We start from the raw sequence: 17,993 nt of genomic DNA, 5'->3' as shown, positions 1-17,993 counted from the left end.
AGCTCCCAGTCACCAGATCCCAGATCCCAGCTCCTAGAGCCCAAAAACGCAGATCCCGAGTCGAGTGCAGCTAAAAAATGTAATCAATGTATTTTTGTCACGTTAACGAAATGCACGAGCCTCGCAGCTCAGCTCAGTTCAGTTCAGCCGGCACAGCTGCCATAAAAGGGCACTGAAAGAAATGCTCCCTCTTTTACTAAAAGCACCTATCTTTCGTTTCTAATTTAGTATTGAGAAACAATAGTTGTGGCATTCATATTGACCATTTTAAGCAAAAATTCATTCTTGAATTAAAGGCTCATATCTAGAAGAACTGTTTCCGAAGCTAGAACTCATAGGACTTAGATTTTTTTTCCCAGTGTGGCCTCACTTCCTTCGTCACCGCTCGACAAACATAAATTGTGTCTGTCTTTCAGTCTGTTTGTCGAGCTGCCTGAATTTGCACGGCATGACAACAACAACGAGAACAACAGTAAGTACTAGTACGACTGCAACTACAACGGAGCTACAGATGACGGAGAAGAATGAGTCCAAATGCCGGGCAGAATGCACAAAGGATTGTCAGGGAGAAATGTCACGTCGTTTGGCAGCAATTATCCCCAGAGCCGAATGAGCATTGACTGAGCGAGTGAGTCCTGCTTCTGCGAAGGATTCCGGTTGAGATTTGGGTTCTGAGACTAAGGCGGAGAATGAGCCCCGAACTCCAGACGGCAGCTGTCAGACTTTGGCGCGAGCTACAATGCAATTGCCGTACAGTGAGCACTCGCTAAGGTTGCAGCTGCTGTGATTTACCTGAGCGACAGTGCTGTTTCCCCTTCGGTTTAAGGTGATGGTTTAGACGAGTATTTAAATGGATGTTTATGCTACTCATTTGTAGACACAACTTTCTTTCAGTTAAGGATATTTGCCACAGTTCCTTGAGTTATGCCTGTTCCTAGCTCAGTCGCATATAGCACATCCGTACGGGTACTACACACCCCTGGATACGCTCTCTTTTCGGTGGCAGTGATGTGTGCCTTATGCCACGACTTCCTCCCCGAAAAAGCAGAGCCCTGAGCGAAGAAAACTTAAGTGCATTTGTGCCACTGCGAGTCGCGTCGTCTGCCAGCTGTCTGCACCCCTGCATTCCTACCCCCATGTGTAATTAAGTCGAGCATTATTCGATATGCTGCACTGGTGAAATTTATGGCCACATGCATTTGCCGGCTATTTATAGACCGAACTAATGGCGCAGCGCTTCTGGAGAGCCCGGGTTCATAACCTCACCTATGCATAACTTCGTTTGCCCATAGCCGAGTGTTATCGAACTGGCACAAGGGATATGTAGATTGCGATACTGCTCAGTGGGCCAGTGTCGAAAGAAGTCTGGATTTATTTTGACAAATGGGGCTTCCATAGGTTTTTCGTGTGTGCTGTTGACGATTAATGGGGCAAACCAACTTGAGTGGCATTTAACTATCGCTGTTATCTTGGGAGTACTCAAATCGGCTAGTCAAAAGGCTCACAAAACTAGTAGATAACGTGTTCTAATTGCTGCATGCAGAATTGCAGAGCCCTATGGGTGCAAGTATGCTGATAGTGCCGTCGTAACTCAGCTGTGCCCTTCGTGATAGTCAGCAAACGTTCAGAAGTTATGCAACTGATTAAAAAACTTGTATATACCAAAATTTAAAGCTCTAATGAAAAGAAAGGTTTTAAGTTTCAACAATTTGGAAGAGAACGAGATGCATCGAACCAAAAAAAGAGATCACTTAAACGCCAAATTCTAATACACAGAGAGTCAGCTGAGCTCGACTTTCTGCGGCATATTTGCAGCATGAGTTCGAAGAGTTGGTCGTATCTCTGGAAAGTAAACAATAAGCAACACACTCGGATGTCGTGAGTCACCGGCGAAGTGTTGGTGTGTCAGCGCGAAAGAGCGACGCAGATCGGCAAGTGATTAACTTCTGTATCTGACAGTCTGAAATTCACCTTTCGAAGTGCCAACTTTGCGGAAATCGTCAGCATAAGGAGCATTGGGAAATGCTCGATAGCTCGGATCGAAGCGGAAACCCGACGCCTCCGCAGGCGCCTCAAGTTGCACTTGGCGCTGGCTCAGCTTTTTGTGGAGCTGCTTTCCTTATCGCCGCGTCTGTGTCATCAGAAGGCAGCGTAAAGAGCACGCGGCAGCAGTAAAGAAAATAATTTAACGACAGCCAGCGAAATCGCGACTGGCAAAGCAAGATAGAAGATAGCAACAAGTCGCTGGGAGCCCGCTTGTTTACCTTGAGTTGGATGTTCGTGGCAGCGGAACCAGCAGAAACTCTAAACTTGCAGCTGCAACGCTTATCAGCTGCACAGTGCATTGACATTGTTGCACTTGCTGCTGCTGCTGCTGTTGCTGCTGTTGCTGCTGCTGTTGCAGTTGCTGCGGTTCTATTGAGAGCGTGGTCAAAGGCTTTTCAAAGACTTTGCAGCAAACAAGCATTAGCTAATTCATCTGATTCAACTTTGAATGGGGGGTCCGTGAACTGGTAAATATCAAGGCGTTAGTATCTTTGACTTCAAGTTATTTACTTTAGCTTTGTGTTGAATGAGTAGTACTTTGATAAGTACTTTGGATATATAAGCCGGAATTTACTAGCTGTGTGATTTCTGCGAGTTAGTGTAGGGATTTGTTTTACGCTATGAGATTCCACAGAGCTGCTTAAGCACTTGGTTAACAGCTTAATAACCCTATTGTTTGTCCCTTAAGCTTACATTTTTTAACAAGAGCTTTCTGTCGCACATGCCACCTTTCTCTGACTGGACCACAGCCTGTTTATCCGCTTTAGCCCTCTCGTTTCGCAAATTGTGGGATTACCATGGATGTCCTTGCCAGCGAGTGGGCTGCTTATTAAGTCATAGCCAATGCTGAGGGCAAAGTTCAAAGGCACTTGGCGCCCACATAAGTATGCAACGCGCTCATGTTTGTCTTGAGCGGTGGATCCTGGCGGTACATCCTGGCCGCTCGTTGTTGTTCTTGCTGCAGCTGCTGCGGCTGCCCTTGTGTGCACTCTCATAATTTACTATTTTAGTAGCTTACACGCACACATAGACAGTGGAGGAGCGGCTTTGTTGACTTTTGTTTTAACGCCTCACACACACACACACTGGCACTCTCAGGACGAAGGACTCGCACTCATGCACATGCTTCACTTGACGCACATTGTTGTTTAACTGGCGCTGGGGGTAAATCACACAATTTATAAGTGTGGACCAACAGAGCGGAGCTGGCCTATCTGCAAGAACAACAATGCGGCGATGGCGCCTGCCTTATATTAACAAGCCAAAAGAATGGAAGACCGCGAAAAGTGGAAGGATATAGGCTGGGGGCGGCGGTTGGCGGCGGGTGGACGGAATAAAACTGTTGACAGCGCCGCAAAACAAGCGAAAAAACATTGCATAAGCTGGGCCGCACGCATCCCGAATGAGTAAGTGAGATGGCTGTGCGGCGAAAGAGATAGAGATGTTGTGGGTGCGCGACGGTGAAAGGATAAATGGGGCTCGGGAACGGCGAACACTTAACAAAGTCTACGTTCTGTCCAGTGTGGGAAGTGAAATAAAATAAGCAGAAAATTCTAACAAATGCCTATAATTCCCAAGTTGTTACTCGTGCAGTGCATGGCAACTAAGTGTCAACGGCTAAACATAAGCTATTTAAATAACATTTAAAACTGGAAGCGATTTTAAATACATTTTTGGAGCCCCCACTACTTTAAAGTGTACAAATGGATTTATGCTGTGGCATGTAATACCATGGCAGCGCGCGAGTTGGCGCTTCAAGAAGGCCGCCGAAAGCAAAACTCTTTTCACTTTGCCATTATGTGGCTGCTGGGCGGTGGCAAGGGGCAGTGGGGAGATTGTGGGCGATGTCGGGTGGGGGGTTTTTTGGGGAGGGGGTCAGAGCAGAGCAGAGGTTCTGTGCAATAACATATGTTTTTGGAGGCAGCGAGGATTATGTAACAACTCGCTGCATTTGAACAATGTTTACCCCCAGAATCCCATTCCTTCTGTTGTTCGGTCCAGCAGCGAAAAGAAAAGCGGCACCAGGGGGGTTTGGGGGCGGAAAAGGGCTGGGGGGGCGGTACTGGGTGTGCTTGTGTGCGTGGCAAAGCCAAAATATTTGAACAATTTGCGCTGCAGATTTCTTTGGCAGCCGCAAAAGCGAAGCTAACAGCCTTCGCTTTACATGTGTGTGTGTGTGTGTGTGTATTAGTGTGAGTGTGAGTGTCGCATCCTTTGGCCTCTCTCTCGCTCCATCTGGCCCTCTCTGTCGCACTCACTCACTCACACACACACACACACGCACAGACTGCACTCGTTTAGCATCGTTAAGCTTTCCACTTTCCGCTTTTGTATGCCGGGCCACATTTTTCGTGCTAATATCGTTAAAATGTTATTACAACGTAGTTTTTGCTTTAAACTTCCCCCCTGCGCCACTGACATCCTGCCGCTCTCGTCCTTTCTGTTGGAAAATTATCGTTAGTTCCCCGTTCCAGGCGCCCGCCGCCTCCTGGATATTCTTTCATGTTTCTGGGCTGGATTTTCGCTACATCGTGTAAAATTAATTGAATGTAGCTGCAGCACTGAGCAACTCCAACCAGATGGCCAGAAGCGGATGTAAGCCAGGATCTGGCCAGCCAGCAATCCAGTGGGCCATGTAATTTAGATGCTCTGCTGCCAAACCAACTTAAGTGCAGCAGTAGTCAACCCTGCCGAACTGCCTTACATCGGCGGATCGAGAATTGTGTGTTTTCGATAAAAAAAACTTAATATCATATTAAATATGGTTTCTTCATATATATACTGTGTTACTCGCGTACAAGTTTTACCAAATTGTATTGATATAAAAATCATTTTTTGTATTAATTCAACCATTTACAGGCATTGTTATTATTTTAAATTGCCACTAAAGTCTAAATGTGCTCAAAACTTTTATAGCACTTTATTCATTTCCTGCTTAAAAACAGAAGGCGAGGAATTGCATTTTTTTGGTAAACAGTTTATTGGTCGATTGGCTACTATATTTTTAGGTTACACTAACCTATTAACTGATCAAAAAGTTATTTACAAAATACTATTTTCCAGCAGTTTAACACCGACAGATGAACACAAAAAAAAAAAAAATGGAAATCGAATACGATGCTGTTACCAGTAATGAAAATGTAATTTTTATTGGGTGAAAATGAATTAAAGTTGTGCACACGTTTTATGCCCTTTTTATTTCACTTTCTACCGCGAGTCATCGCAATCAGAAAGTTATTATAGATTAAATAGGGAAAAAACTGGTTTCCCACGTTCTCTTTTATGCAGGCTGCAATAAAAATGCAATTCCTTTTTGCCGCGTTGCCCCTCGCGATGAAAAAATATGTTTGGTGCTAGCAAATAAAAATTAATGGAGAATAGGGCTTAATTTCCATACAAGACCGTCTGGCTCTGCATACCTAAAATATTTGTTTGAGGAGTTCATTTGTAACGCATTCAGCTTCGAGGGCTTAATGCCTTATCAGACGGCCCCGATTGTTTGCCCAACTCGAACTCCACCTGGCCCATCTTATCAGCCAGCTCCAAAAACCCCTCCTCTTTCATAATTTTATATTTTTAAGTCCGCTACATTCCCGTATGCGATTAAGAGCCCCGCTGGATGCGATGGGCTCCCCATTTGCTGTGACAAATATTGATTTATGCTTTAAGCTTTCAACATTTGCCGTGCTGCATCGCAGGGCTCTGGAGCATGTCAAATATTTGCTTAAATACAGCAAAAGCAAGCTTATTTTTCTGCGAGCAAATGAACTAAGCTGCGTCCGGAATTGGTGGGCGTGGCAGGGGCGTTTGTTTTTCCCTCGCATTGCAAGACAAACATGGCAGCAATAAGGAGTGTTCTATGAAAATTTCGCTCCTTTCAACAGCCTTGGTCCACGGCAGGATAAATGATTTCCCCAACATTTTCTGCTGCGGCGGCTCCTTCTCATATTTTTCTTCTCAGACGTAATTTAATGATGAATTTCCCTGATACACAGAAAGTACAGTTCAAGGACTCCCCTCAAAAGACATTGTTACTCAGGGAGTCCTGCTAAGAGTACCTGAGAGTCCTGAGTAATAACTCATTTTATTAATTACCACAAAAGCCCAACATGTTTATACTTGTTTTTCAATGCATGCTTAGCTTAAAGGAATGCATATTTATTTTTTATGGTGTAAACTTTGGCCCAATCGTGGGCGTTTGTGGGCGCGCGATTGCGTGTCTTCAGAAATTATAATCCATACACAAGGAGAGAATAAACTGGTGGCCGAGAGGCAAATGGGAAAAGGGGCTGCAGGGCGGCAGGGTTGGCTCTGCTATTCGTGAATGCTTATTTATATATTTCCCTATCTGCGATGAAAAGTGAACTATTATTCAGTGGGCCCTGACCAAGAAGCGCTCAACTGAGACGCCAGCGGCGTGTGCCAAGACCATCGCGCCACTCCACCCCCAAGGAGCAAGGACCACGTGCAACCCTTATCCTGGCACCTAGGATCCCAAGGATCCCACCCCTCCGCCTGCCATGTCCTGCGTAGGCGCCGCGAAGCGTGGCCAGACAGACGGCTGGCAGGCGTTAGGACACGCGTCCTTTTTCCCAACTACCGTATACCACCGATACTGATGTTGCCCTCTTTCTGCTCCCATTCAGGACAAGAAAGTTTTCCGGTTGTAGGCTTCCTGTCCCAAGGAAATTATGGCCAGCACAACAGCTGTAGATCCTCACGTCGGTCGTCCGACGAAATCATTAGTACGGAAATTCCAGACATCACCAACTTCATTTTTATACACGTTACTCGTAGAGTAAAAGCAAAGACACTAGAATAATAAGATGCGTAACGGCCATACATTGGTTTTGCACTATGCAGCCACTTTTTTGGTGGCGGCAGTAATTGCGCTCTAAAAATAGAATTCACTTGCTTGTGTGACTGAAAACAGTAAACAAAAAAGTTGTGCTAGAAGACGATTTTCGGTCCGAAATCAATTTTGATCTAAGAAACTAATTTGATTAATGTTTTGGTCAATTTCGTTGTAATATGAGCTAAATATTATTTAAAAATTGATGCCGTGACTATTATTTTCTTTTAAGAAGTTGTTTTAATATTCTTTAGTTAAAATCGCCGCTCGAATTAGCTACCGTTTACATATAAATATTTTTATTATTAATTATCTGTAATATAATTATATTAGTTTGACAAATATCTCCCTTCCCCCCTTTTGTCTTTTGAATTTCGCGGCTAGGTACAAAGCGCTACAGAGCTCATATCTGGCAATACTATACATAATTTAAAAGGTCTTGACATAACCTACAAAACGACGCTATGCATGATTAGTTTGGATATTGCGTTCAACAGTTATAGACGTGTAAACATGGAGTTCACTAACGCCGAAATTCGCGCTATTTTAAAGTTTTCCTTCGTTAAAGGCAAATCCGCCAGAGAAACGTTCCGTGAGATTAATGGTGTTTTGGGGGATGGTACTCTATCACTTCGAACCGCGGAGGAATGGTTTCGACGATTCAGAGCCGGTGAAAACGACACCATGGATAAGCCAGCCGGCGGAAGACCTGTGACGACAAATACCGATCAAATCATGGAATACATCGAGTTAGACTGGCATGTGGCATCTCGTGACATCGCCCAGGAGATGGGAGTTAGTCACCAAACCATTTTAAACCATCTGCAGAAGGCTGGATACAAAAAAAAGCTTGATGTTTGGGTGCCGCATGATTTGACGCAAAAAAACCTTCTGGACCGAATCAACGCCTGCGATATGCTGCTGAAACGGAACGAACTCGACCCATTCTTGAAGCGGATGGTGACTAGCGACGAAGAATGGATCACATACGACAATATCAAGCGAAAACGGTCGTGGTCGAAGGCCGGTGAATCGTCCCAAACAGTGGCCAAGCCGGTATTGACGGCCAGGAAGGTTTTGCTGTGTGTTTGGTGGGATTGGAAGGGAATCATCCACTATGAGCTGCTCCCATTTGGCCAGACGCTTAATTCTACCATCTACTGCGAACAACTGGACCGCTTGAAGCAGGCGATCGACCAGAAGCGTCCAGAATTGGCCAACAAGAAGGGTGTAGTGCTCCACCAGGACAACGCCAGACCACACACTTCGTTGATGACTCGTCAGAAGCTACGGGAGCTCGGATGGGTGGTTTTATCGCATCCACCATATAGCCCGGACATAGCGCCAAGTGATTACCACCTGTTCCTGTCCATGGCGAATGCCCTTGGTGGTGTAAAGTTGAACTCCAAAGGGGGTTGTGAAAAGTGGCTGTCCGAGTTCTTCGCAAATAAGGAGGGGGGCTTCTACGAGGGAGGTATTATGAAGTTGCCATCTAGATGGAAACAGATTATCGAACAAAACGGCGCATATTTAAACTAAATCCGATCACTGTAAAACTTTTTATAAGGCATTGAATAAAGAGCAAAAAAGCGGAAGGGAGATATTTTCCAACCTATTATGTATTTTTTGGTACCCAGGGAACACCACGGGGAGGACATTACAATTGTAATGGGGTCGTATATTTATATGACCTTCGAGTCGACTTGAAATAATAAATGTTAAACATAAATGTATGTATGTATGTATGTATGTATGTATGTATGTATGTATGTATGTATGTATGTATGTATGTATGTATGTATGTATGTATGTATGTATGTATGTACGTATGTATGTACGTATGTATGTATGTATGTATGAATGTAGTGAATGTGTTCCTTGCACAAAGTAGTAAAAATTGTCTTAATTAAAGCCTGAAGAATGTTTAACTTACTGTCGGAACACAAAGTTATTGCCGCTTTTGATATTTGTTCAGGAAAAATTTCTTCTTGTAGCCCTATAATTCCCAACTAGTTCTAGCGAGGACGGTAAGGCATGTCTTCAAATTCACAGTCGCAAAGTAGTTCAAGTCGAGCAGCGAGTGTATGTGTGTGTGTATGTGTAGTGTACTTGTAGTGTACGTACGTATATATGTATGTATGTATGTATGTATGTATGTATGTATGTATGTATGTATGTATGTATGTATGTATGCATGCATGCATGTATGTATGTATGTATGTATGTATGTATGTATGTATGTATGTATGTATGTATGTATGTATGTGCGTATGTATGTATGTATGTATGTATGTATGCATGTACGTATGTACGTATGTATGTGTTACTTGCACAAAGTAGTAAAAATATCTGATATCTGATATATATGACTATAGCATTCTATCTTCTTTTTGTCTTTTTGCTCTGCGCATTTCCGATTCTGTGTACGCTAATAATAAATATTGCAAATATTTATTACAGAAAATGCTTTAATTACATTTGCATTATCAAACAATAAGTCAGTTGAATATTATTTAACGATGTTCAATAATCAAACTTCGTTTTATTGTAGAGCATTTCCAGTTCCTCATTGATATTCTTACATTTTTGAAAATGTTTTGCTTGGCTTATCTAATCCAGGAAGCGAACGCGCATTAAATACTTTGGGATGCACCTTTTCCATTCAAAATCTTATCAACTCTACTTTTGTCACAGCAACACACAAAATGTACACGAATTATCGATTCTATTGTGTGAGGATAAGTTTCGTGTTTATCTTTTGGGGCCCGCAGCTTTCGCATTGAATCCGATTGTAATACAAGTATTATGTGTTTTTGCCGTTTTCGGGGATTTCAAGAGCCTTGGAAAAGCCCTCAACTTCCGAGCCAGCATCTTTCACTGGCTCCCCCTATATGCACAGAAAACTTTTAAGCAATGACAAGTGAAAATGTTGTTACATTTCGCAAAAATAGCACTTCATTAAAGCACTACCATAGTAACCATCTGTAATATACAATTCTTTATTGATATAATATTGCAAAAATTACCACTTCCTCCTTTTCTTACTGTGTGGGGGGTATTTTTCACACATCCTCTGCCATCAATCAAAACTGCGTGAAATCAAGAATTTATGCCTCATTGGCAGCCGGGGCACGCTCGAGCGCATTGAGCAGATAAAGGCAGCAGCCGCCGCAGGTCGACACCGGGAAATGGCATAAGAATGCTCCACAAAGGGCGGCTAATGTATGCGCAGTGTGGGCGTGGCAGGGGCAGAGGCATAGGCAACCGCAAGGCACACAAGCACACATTTTATTAACCGACAAACATGGGCGCGATGTCCCTGACCAGCGGCAGGACGACACATCCCACACTTGGGCCACTCGGACTTCGGGGAATCCTGCCCGGTGAGCGACCACAACTCAGATGCACGTGTAGGCCCATCGCCGGGATTTGGGCGGTGGGTGGTGAGTAAAAATGGGCGGGGCATAAAAATTGCATGGACCCGAAGTTGATTTGAATGTGGCCCCTGAGTCGGACCTCTGAGCTGTGCTAACTTAGTTAAATATTACCCCACCGCAGAGCATTTGCAATGCATCCACCCATATCCCGAGCACACCTACTGTGGTTTTCTAGGCGCTGTTGCACGTGTCAGGCGCAACTTCGGTGGTGTCAAATTTTAGTGTAGGTAAACAGGGCAGCTTTAAAACATTAAATTTGCTCTTAGAGTTCTCTAGGAATGGAACTGCATACTCATAGCTGATCAGTCGTAATTGCTCCGAAATACATTGTTATCACACCATCCAATCAACATGATAAAAACAAGTTTTTAATTTCATTTGCAGCGACGTAAGGCTTGTGCCCGTAGACTTCCCAACTCCCATAGGCCAGGTGCACAGTGAGTGGCAACGAAAGTAACGGCCCTTTGCCCAACTGCTGTGTGCCACCAATAGTTGCCACCACTGTGAGCTGGGCAAACATTTCAACCCTCCGAGGAGGCGAAATCAACGCACGGCAGATGTGCGAGAGTTCGGCGATCGAGGCACAGGACATGTTCGGTGGCGCAGGACATATGCGGGATATCCCGTGAGCGTGGCTCGCCCTTTGTAGATCCACCCTGGCCAACACCGAAAATGTGTGTTTGATTACCAGCCAGCGTGGAGAGGGAACAAACTTATCTAAATTCCGAGCTCGGTCGAACGGAGTGGGTTTTGAGCGGGTTGGTGTTGTTGCACTTTCTGTACAGTTATTGTTTGTTATGTGGTTGCTACTGTTTGCATATTTCCATATGCTGCACGTTTCCTTGATGAAAATTTAAAACATAGATTTCAGCTTTTTGTTTCATGGCACTGTTTGCCAAGTGCAAAAGGCAAATAAAATGTGCTGCATATTACAATGCACATTTTTGCCATGTTTACCCGATGGTTAAATGCATTCGCCACTGCGGTTGCAGTTGCCTAGCAATTGTCATTGAAATATTTGGTACCTTTAAATGGGTAGAATTTGACTGCTATCTCTGGCAGAGAAAAGCATTTCCAATCGAACACCACTTCTTTATGTCAACTGATAGATTTAGCCAAGCTAATCTTTTTCCACTTCTTAAATTAGGAAATGGGATACACAGCTGGAGTACTGCACTTAATTTATGTAAATCGTTTATGTTCTAGTTACGTGTGGTTTGTGGAATTCCAGAAGAGCCGAATCCTCCGAAATCAGGCAACGAAAGAGGCTTAGAAGACAGGGATGCTGACCTCCTTTGCTTTATCCCCTAAGCGGAAATAGTTAAGCAACTCACTTGCCCTTAGCGCGTCCATTCACTTACCCATTCATTCACTCACCGACTTACTCTTGCCTTGATTCATTCAGTTATTCGTTGGTCATGCAAATCCCTGGCACACAAATTTACACCTTGGGTGCAGTTTGCAAAGCCCCGGGATAATCCGCATTAGTTGCAGGATGCAGACGGCCACAGACTCGGATTCGGCTTCGTACTCGGACTCGGAATGAGACCGGACCAGGAGGCCAAAACCCACCCGATCCGATCCGATCCGACAGGACCATGTGGCTATATGGCTTAGTTCCCCTCCGCCCCTAACTGGTCCTACTACGCTGTTTCTGTAACTCGTGTGGAAGGGGCAAAGGCAAATTGAATCGTGTTTTGTCGAGCATTTCATTTCGGAATTTGTCAAATGTCGAAAATGTGCAGACTGGCTTCGATTCCAAAAGTCCTAAAAACCCCAAACAGAAACAGAAACCAATAAAATATGTATGTTTTGTCCATCACCCCATTGCCCACTGCCCACTGCCCACCGCCCATTGCCCCATGCATATTGCAATTTTAATTTTTCAATTCATTTTATGTTGAATATCTGACCGAGTCGATGTTTTTACGCCCCTGCAACTGGAGTCGCAGCCGCAGGGGTGCCACAAATAACAAATTGCTTGTCATTGGCATTGCCAATGGGACCCACTATCTCCCCCATACACCTGCCGAGTCCAAGTCCAAGTCCCCTTCCTCGAGAGCCTTTTAGACAGGGCTTTTACAATTTGAATCTCGATTGGAATTCATTGAGTTGCCGACATTAGTTGGCCAGCAGCCTCTAAGCAAGCACAGTGGATCGATGTTGAGAGTACAGAGTACAATCTAGAAAATGCACACAAATATAAAATGCTTTTAAAGTTTTATATCAAGGAAGCCATTACGTGATTTTGAGTTAACCGAAGCACTTAAAAACAAGTGATAACCATGTTTTATTGAGCTTCAATTTCGAGCTGCTTTACGAGGGCCAGGACCTTGCGCCTCTGCAGCTTATCATTGGGTGTTTTTGGCAGACTGTCTATGAAATACACACCTCCCCGGATGTGGTAGGCTCCGCTCAAGTTGCGTTCTACAATGCTTCGGATGTGATCCGCCGCAAGGCGCTCCCCCTCCGGACTTTTGGTGCGGACCACGGCGCAGGCAGTGAGATTGGTAGACACTTCGTCGGGAATGCCGAAGACACAGGCCTCACTCACGCCGGGCAACCGCAGGATGAACTCCTCGATCTGCTCGGGATAGATCTGGAAGTTGTTGAACTTGAAGACATCGGTGTCACGGGTCTGGATGTACAGGTAGCCCTCGCTGTCAAGGTAACCGATGTCCCCCGTGCGGAACCACAATCCGTCCGAGCTGAGGGCTCTCCTCGTGGCCTCCGGGTTTCGGTAGTAACCCTCCCACTTGAAACGCAGACGGGCGTAGATGATGCCCACTTCATTGATGCCGAGTGGCATCTTCAGTTTGTCCAGCACCCTCAGCTCCACATTTCGCATGACCTTGCCCTCGCAACCCACTGGTCCACCCATGTTTTTGGTCAGTCCTCCCATCTCAGACAGGCCGTAGCCCACTACGAATCTCTGGTTACCAATCAACTCGTACATTCTGCGAGACACCGCCTTACACACTTTGGATCCAGCTCCAATCAGCACCCGAATGGACTGGAGCTGGGCCCTCAGTTCCATCACATCACTGTCATGTTTGGAGAGCAGTGCAATCTGATGGGAGGCCAGGAACAGGAAGGTCACCTTGTGACTGGCCACCAGTTGGAGGAGGTACTCCACACTGTATGGCCGACTAGTGATTATCCGACGGCAGCCGTTGAGGAGTGAGGCCAGCAGAATTATGGTTCCCGATATCCAGTAGAGGGGACTGAACGACAGCAGCACGCTATCCCTGGTGTAGGTGTTCGGACTGTAATGCAATTGCGAATATTAATAATAATTAGACATCGTAATCGGATCACCATCCATAAAGGTATGTCACAAAGCATTCCAAATCATGGATAATATTTTGCTTGACGGTGGTAACTGAACGAATACATACTTTTTGCAATTGCAGAGCAAACTGCGATGGGATCGGGTAACGCCTTTTGGCATTCCCGTAGTGCCCGAGGAGCACACAATGAATGCGGTGTGATCGCCATGTAGTTTTGGACAAGGTACGTACCTAAGATAAGGAATATCAATTAGCATTGATTTAGTGCATCACGAAATACACAGAAACTTACGCGGCTGCTGCAATGCAATCATCGTCATTTAGCAGCACGCTTATATCCAGCACTCCCTCTAATTTTCCATTGACCAGATAAATCCTGGCTGGGTTTCTTAATCTCCCATTGACCGACTTTATTACATGGTAGTTCTCTATATCGCAAAAGATTAGCTTAGGCTCGGTAATGTCATACATGTATTTGACAGTCTCTGCAAGGGAATTGAAGAACATGAAATACATCTCAACTTTGGGAGCCCTTTGGCCTTACCTTCAGTAAACTCCGGATGCAGTGGATTGATGGGCACGCCGCGGAGCAGAGCCGCAATTATCACACTGGTTAGATACGTCGAGTTATTGGCCGATATACCAACGACATCGCCCCTCCGCAGTCCCAATCTCTTGAAGGCCTGTGCGATGCGGGCACTCAGCTGAGCCAGCTGGGCACCGGTGAGCTCCTGACCCGTGGTATCGCAGGTTTGAATCACCTGATCGGCGTAGATCTGCAGCACGCGCATGATGACCTCGCCCAGGGTCATCTCCGGACCATAGAAGTCCTTGCCACGCGGGCCGAACCAGGTCCGCGAAGCGGCATCGTAGTGCACCTCACAGCTCATAGTGCTATCCAACGGCTGGCGATCGAATAAGTGGTTTATTGCGCCTCATTTGGGTTTTATATGGCTCCGGGAGTACGGAAAACAAAGTAGAGCTGCTAATTAGTCGGACACGGCCAGACATCGATGCTTGTCGCCAGTGTCAACTAAAATAGATGCTGATTTACTGATTTACTCATTGGCATGTCGGACCCGCTTCTGCATCCCGCTAATCAAAGCCAGCAGTCCAGCAAACATGGAAACTTTTTAATTTTATTGACAGTTCTTCTGGTGATTCACTGTGTTTATATTTATGAAACACAAGCAAGTTTACAAGAATCTTATCTCACAGATGCGTGGTTGCCTCACTCAACTGCGACCAGATTTTCCTGCGCTGCACCTTACTGTTCTGCGTCTTTGGCAGAGTGTCCACAAAGAAGACTCCTCCGCGAATGTGGAAGGCATCGCTCAGATGTTGGGCCACAACTTCCTTGACATCCGCCTCGGTGAGCTGAGCACCCAGCTCGTTCTCATCCCGGACCACGGCGCAGGCAGTGAGATTGGTGGACACCTCGTCGGGTATTCCGAAGACAGCCACTTCGTGGACTCCGGGCAGATGGAGGATAACGTCCTCGATCTGCTTAGGATAAATGGGAAAGTGATTGTACTTGAAGACATCGGTGTCCCGGGACTGGTAGTGCAGGCATCCCTCATCGTCAAAGTATCCATGATCGCCGGTGAGCAGCCACTTTCCATCAGGCGTGACGGACACCTGGGTCTCCTGCGGATTGTGATAGTAGCCGCCCCAGCGAAGGTTGAGCCTCACCAGGATCTGGCCCGTCTGGTTGGGGCCCAAGGACTGACCGTGTGGGTCCACCAGACGCACCTGGACATTTCGCAGCAGCTTGCCCTCACTGCCCAGTGGACCTCCCACGTTCTTGGAGATTCCTCCGATCTCGGTGAGACCGTAGAGCACGGAAAATCTGTTCGCACCCAGTAGCTCGTACAATTGCCGCCAGATGCCCAGCGGAACCTTTGAGCCACTGCACACGAAGGACTGGACGGACTGCATCTTGGCTGCCAGCTCCTGTCTCTCCGGGCTCTTGGCCAGCAGAGCCATCTGGTGGGGCACTGTGAGCACGAAGCTGACCTGGTGCCGTTCCACGAGGTCTGCAACGTACTCCACGCTGAAAGGACGATTGGTGATGATCCTGCGACATCCATTGACCAGCGAAGCCAGCAGGGTGAAGATGCAGCTGATCCAATAGAGCGGACTGATGCAGAACAGAACTGTATCCGAGGTGAAGAGCTGGGGGCTGTTAAATATCCTATAGGGGTCATAGTTTTGAAATGGCATGGCCACATTTTACTCACATTTTGGCACTGTTCAGCAAACTGCGATGCGAACGGGTTACGCCCTTTGGCAAACCGGTTACACCGGAGGAGGTTATGATGAAGGCCGTATCATCGCCACTCAAATGCGGGCAGGCAAAGCTGCAGGATCAGAACTGGCTTGAGGGTTCTTATTTTGAACTTCTGCTTAAGATCTACCTACAGGGTTTTCTCATCGTATCCAGTGCAGCCATCTGCGAGCAGATCCTGAATGTTACGCACTCCGGGCAGAGTTCCAGTGAGCAGGATAATCTCCGTCTTGAACTTGATGCTGCTTTTGACCGCGCTCAAGGTCTGGTAGTTGTCCAGGTCGCAGAAGATCACCTTGGGCTTGGTGATCTCGAACATGTAGGCCGTGGTTTCTGGGCACAAAGTTGAACATTTCACAAGTTATGCAATTTTATATCTGGTTTCACCTACCGGCATCAAAGTCCGGATGCAGTGGGTTGATGGGTGTTCCATTCAGCAGGGCCGCGATGACCACTTCAGTAAGATACGTGCTGTTCTTGGCCGAAATGCCGACCACATCGCCGCGTTGCAGCTTCAATCGTTGAAAGGCGTGGGCCAACCGACGACTCTGCTCCAGCAACTGACCACCAGTGAGCTCCTCGCCCGTGGGATCATACACCTGCATCACCTTGTCCGAGTAGAGACGCAGGATGATCAGTGCCACTTCGCCCAGGCTCATATCCGGACCGTAATACTCCTTGTCCTTTGGCCCAGACCATATCTTCTCGAAGCTGTCGTACTTGGTGGCCGCCATTTGGCTTTCTCTGGGTTCTGGGTTCTGGATTCCTTTTAGCCGTTCGATGGGACAAAACACAACTTCCGTACACATCAACTGAGTTGCGGCGAGAGTGGCCCGGCCTATATATACAGTCGGCACTCGGGAGGTGCTAGAACTAGATGTTCGATCTGCTAATTAGTTCAACACGTTCTCCATACCCACATACACATGCCTTCTGGCCACTTCTATGGACAGCGCTTTTAATGAACTTTGGCGCCGGCTGGCGCTGCCAAATTATCAGGTGAGTTGGGCCAGATTTGCTGGGACTGTTCTAAAAAGGATGTCTTAGGACGCCATTGCAGCTTTAGAAAAACGGACTTGCAAGTTGATTCGAGTAGATGCGGTCTAATATCCTGAATCATTTGTTACTCTCAGGAAATAGCGAAGATCCGTAGTCTTCTGGATTCGTTCGATTTCAAATAGTTTCGAACCACTGTGCCAGTTGGGACCCAGTCCATGGCAGTTGCACGGCAATTGCATAATTTCCACGATTAAACACGGCTTGAGCTCCGTTCACTTTTGCCCATCTCTGCACCCTGACTGCTCCCGCTCCATTTGCAATATCCTTGCCGTTTCTCTGCGGTTGTCTCCACGTGCCACGAGTCCTGCTCCTTGTTGCGTCTATCCGTCTGGCCAGGCGGATATATACGCATCGCAGCCGTACTCGTACAACTGCCATGTGCAACCGCAGAGAGATAGAGTCGCATCCTTGATGGGCACACGCTTCATTTGCGTGCTTAGTTGGGGAATCAAGCGTATGGCTGCAGGACAAGTGGGCGGAATGGCGGTGATGGCGGTGACGGGCGGCACTTAACATGCAAGGTGCATCCACCAGGTGGGTGGTGGCTTAAACTTCGATTCGTGGCCGGGACTAAAAGTTTCCCAACATCGGCGGACGGAAGTTCCGGGGCGGTGGAGATAGTTCGCCAGGCTGAGTGAAAAACTCGGATTTTGCCTGCCGCAGCTGGATTCATTGATTTCACTTAAATTCTTGTGATTCAAGAATAAACTAAATTAATTACACGGCCGGCAGAAATGTGCAACAAACCAGCGTTAGCTGAAGAGGTGCAAAAGTTTTTTATGGCCCTTTCATGACCTAAACTCGTCTTGGGAGCAAAACAGGGCTATTCTGCTGCAAGCAACTTGGTCCACATTTAACTAACTTCAAATCTCGGCAATTAGCTGAAAGTCACCAGACGCGGCCGGGGAGCTAGAGACTTGGCAAATGTAATCAGGCCCAACATTATAATTAACCGCAAAATGCAGTTACGAGTTTTTTTTCCCCCAGCTAGCTAGAGACTCCATTCCGCCGGCCGTCTATTA

General features: G+C 46.4%; 2 protein-coding genes across 2 annotated transcripts; both read right to left on the bottom strand.

Annotated features, from left to right (window-relative positions):
* Positions 1-12,571: 12,571 nt before the first annotated feature.
* Positions 12,572-14,548, bottom strand: LOC6547604 (4-coumarate--CoA ligase 1). The gene is made up of 4 exons (XM_001974928.3): positions 14,170-14,548; positions 13,918-14,110; positions 13,734-13,856; positions 12,572-13,601 (listed from the first exon to the last, which is right to left on the bottom strand). The coding sequence occupies exons 1-4, from the start codon at positions 14,513-14,515 to the stop codon at positions 12,626-12,628; spliced, it is 1,638 nt and encodes a 545-aa protein (XP_001974964.1). The 5' UTR covers positions 14,516-14,548; the 3' UTR covers positions 12,572-12,625.
* A 196-nt stretch (positions 14,549-14,744) lies between these two features.
* On the bottom strand, positions 14,745-16,725 carry LOC6547605 (probable 4-coumarate--CoA ligase 3). Its single transcript, XM_001974929.3, has 4 exons — positions 16,304-16,725; positions 16,047-16,245; positions 15,866-15,985; positions 14,745-15,807 (listed from the first exon to the last, which is right to left on the bottom strand). Exons 1-4 carry the CDS (start codon positions 16,719-16,721, stop codon positions 14,838-14,840), a joined length of 1,707 nt encoding a protein of 568 aa, XP_001974965.2. The 5' UTR covers positions 16,722-16,725; the 3' UTR covers positions 14,745-14,837.
* Between the last annotated feature and the right edge of the window lie 1,268 nt (positions 16,726-17,993).

This window comes from Drosophila erecta, unplaced genomic scaffold (genome assembly GCF_003286155.1).
Source record: "Drosophila erecta strain 14021-0224.00,06,07 unplaced genomic scaffold, DereRS2 tig00000092-arrow-pilon, whole genome shotgun sequence".
Lineage (NCBI taxonomy): Eukaryota > Metazoa > Arthropoda > Insecta > Diptera > Drosophilidae > Drosophila > Drosophila erecta.
The sequence above is the reverse complement of the archived record's forward strand: the minus strand, read 5'-3'. Positions and strand labels throughout refer to the sequence as shown.

Bases quoted from the DNA above. Each gene is read 5' to 3' on its own strand.
- LOC6547604 (XM_001974928.3), bottom strand. From the start codon at position 14,515: ATGAGCTGTGAGGTGCACTACGATGCCGCTTCGCGGACCTGGTTCGGC. The intron at 14,111-14,169 runs GTAAGGCCAAAG...ATTCCCTTGCAG, and splicing joins GCATCCGGAGTTTACTGAAG to AGACTGTCAAATACATGTAT. The intron at 13,857-13,917 runs GTAAGTTTCTGT...TCCTTATCTTAG, and splicing joins GATTGCATTGCAGCAGCCGC to GTACGTACCTTGTCCAAAAC.
- LOC6547605 (XM_001974929.3), bottom strand. From the start codon at position 16,721: ATGTGTACGGAAGTTGTGTTTTGTCCCATCGAACGGCTAAAAGGAATC. The intron at 16,246-16,303 runs GTAGGTGAAACC...CTTTGTGCCCAG, and splicing joins GCATCCGGACTTTGATGCCG to AAACCACGGCCTACATGTTC. The intron at 15,808-15,865 runs GTGAGTAAAATG...GATATTTAACAG, and splicing joins TTGCTGAACAGTGCCAAAAT to CCCCCAGCTCTTCACCTCGG.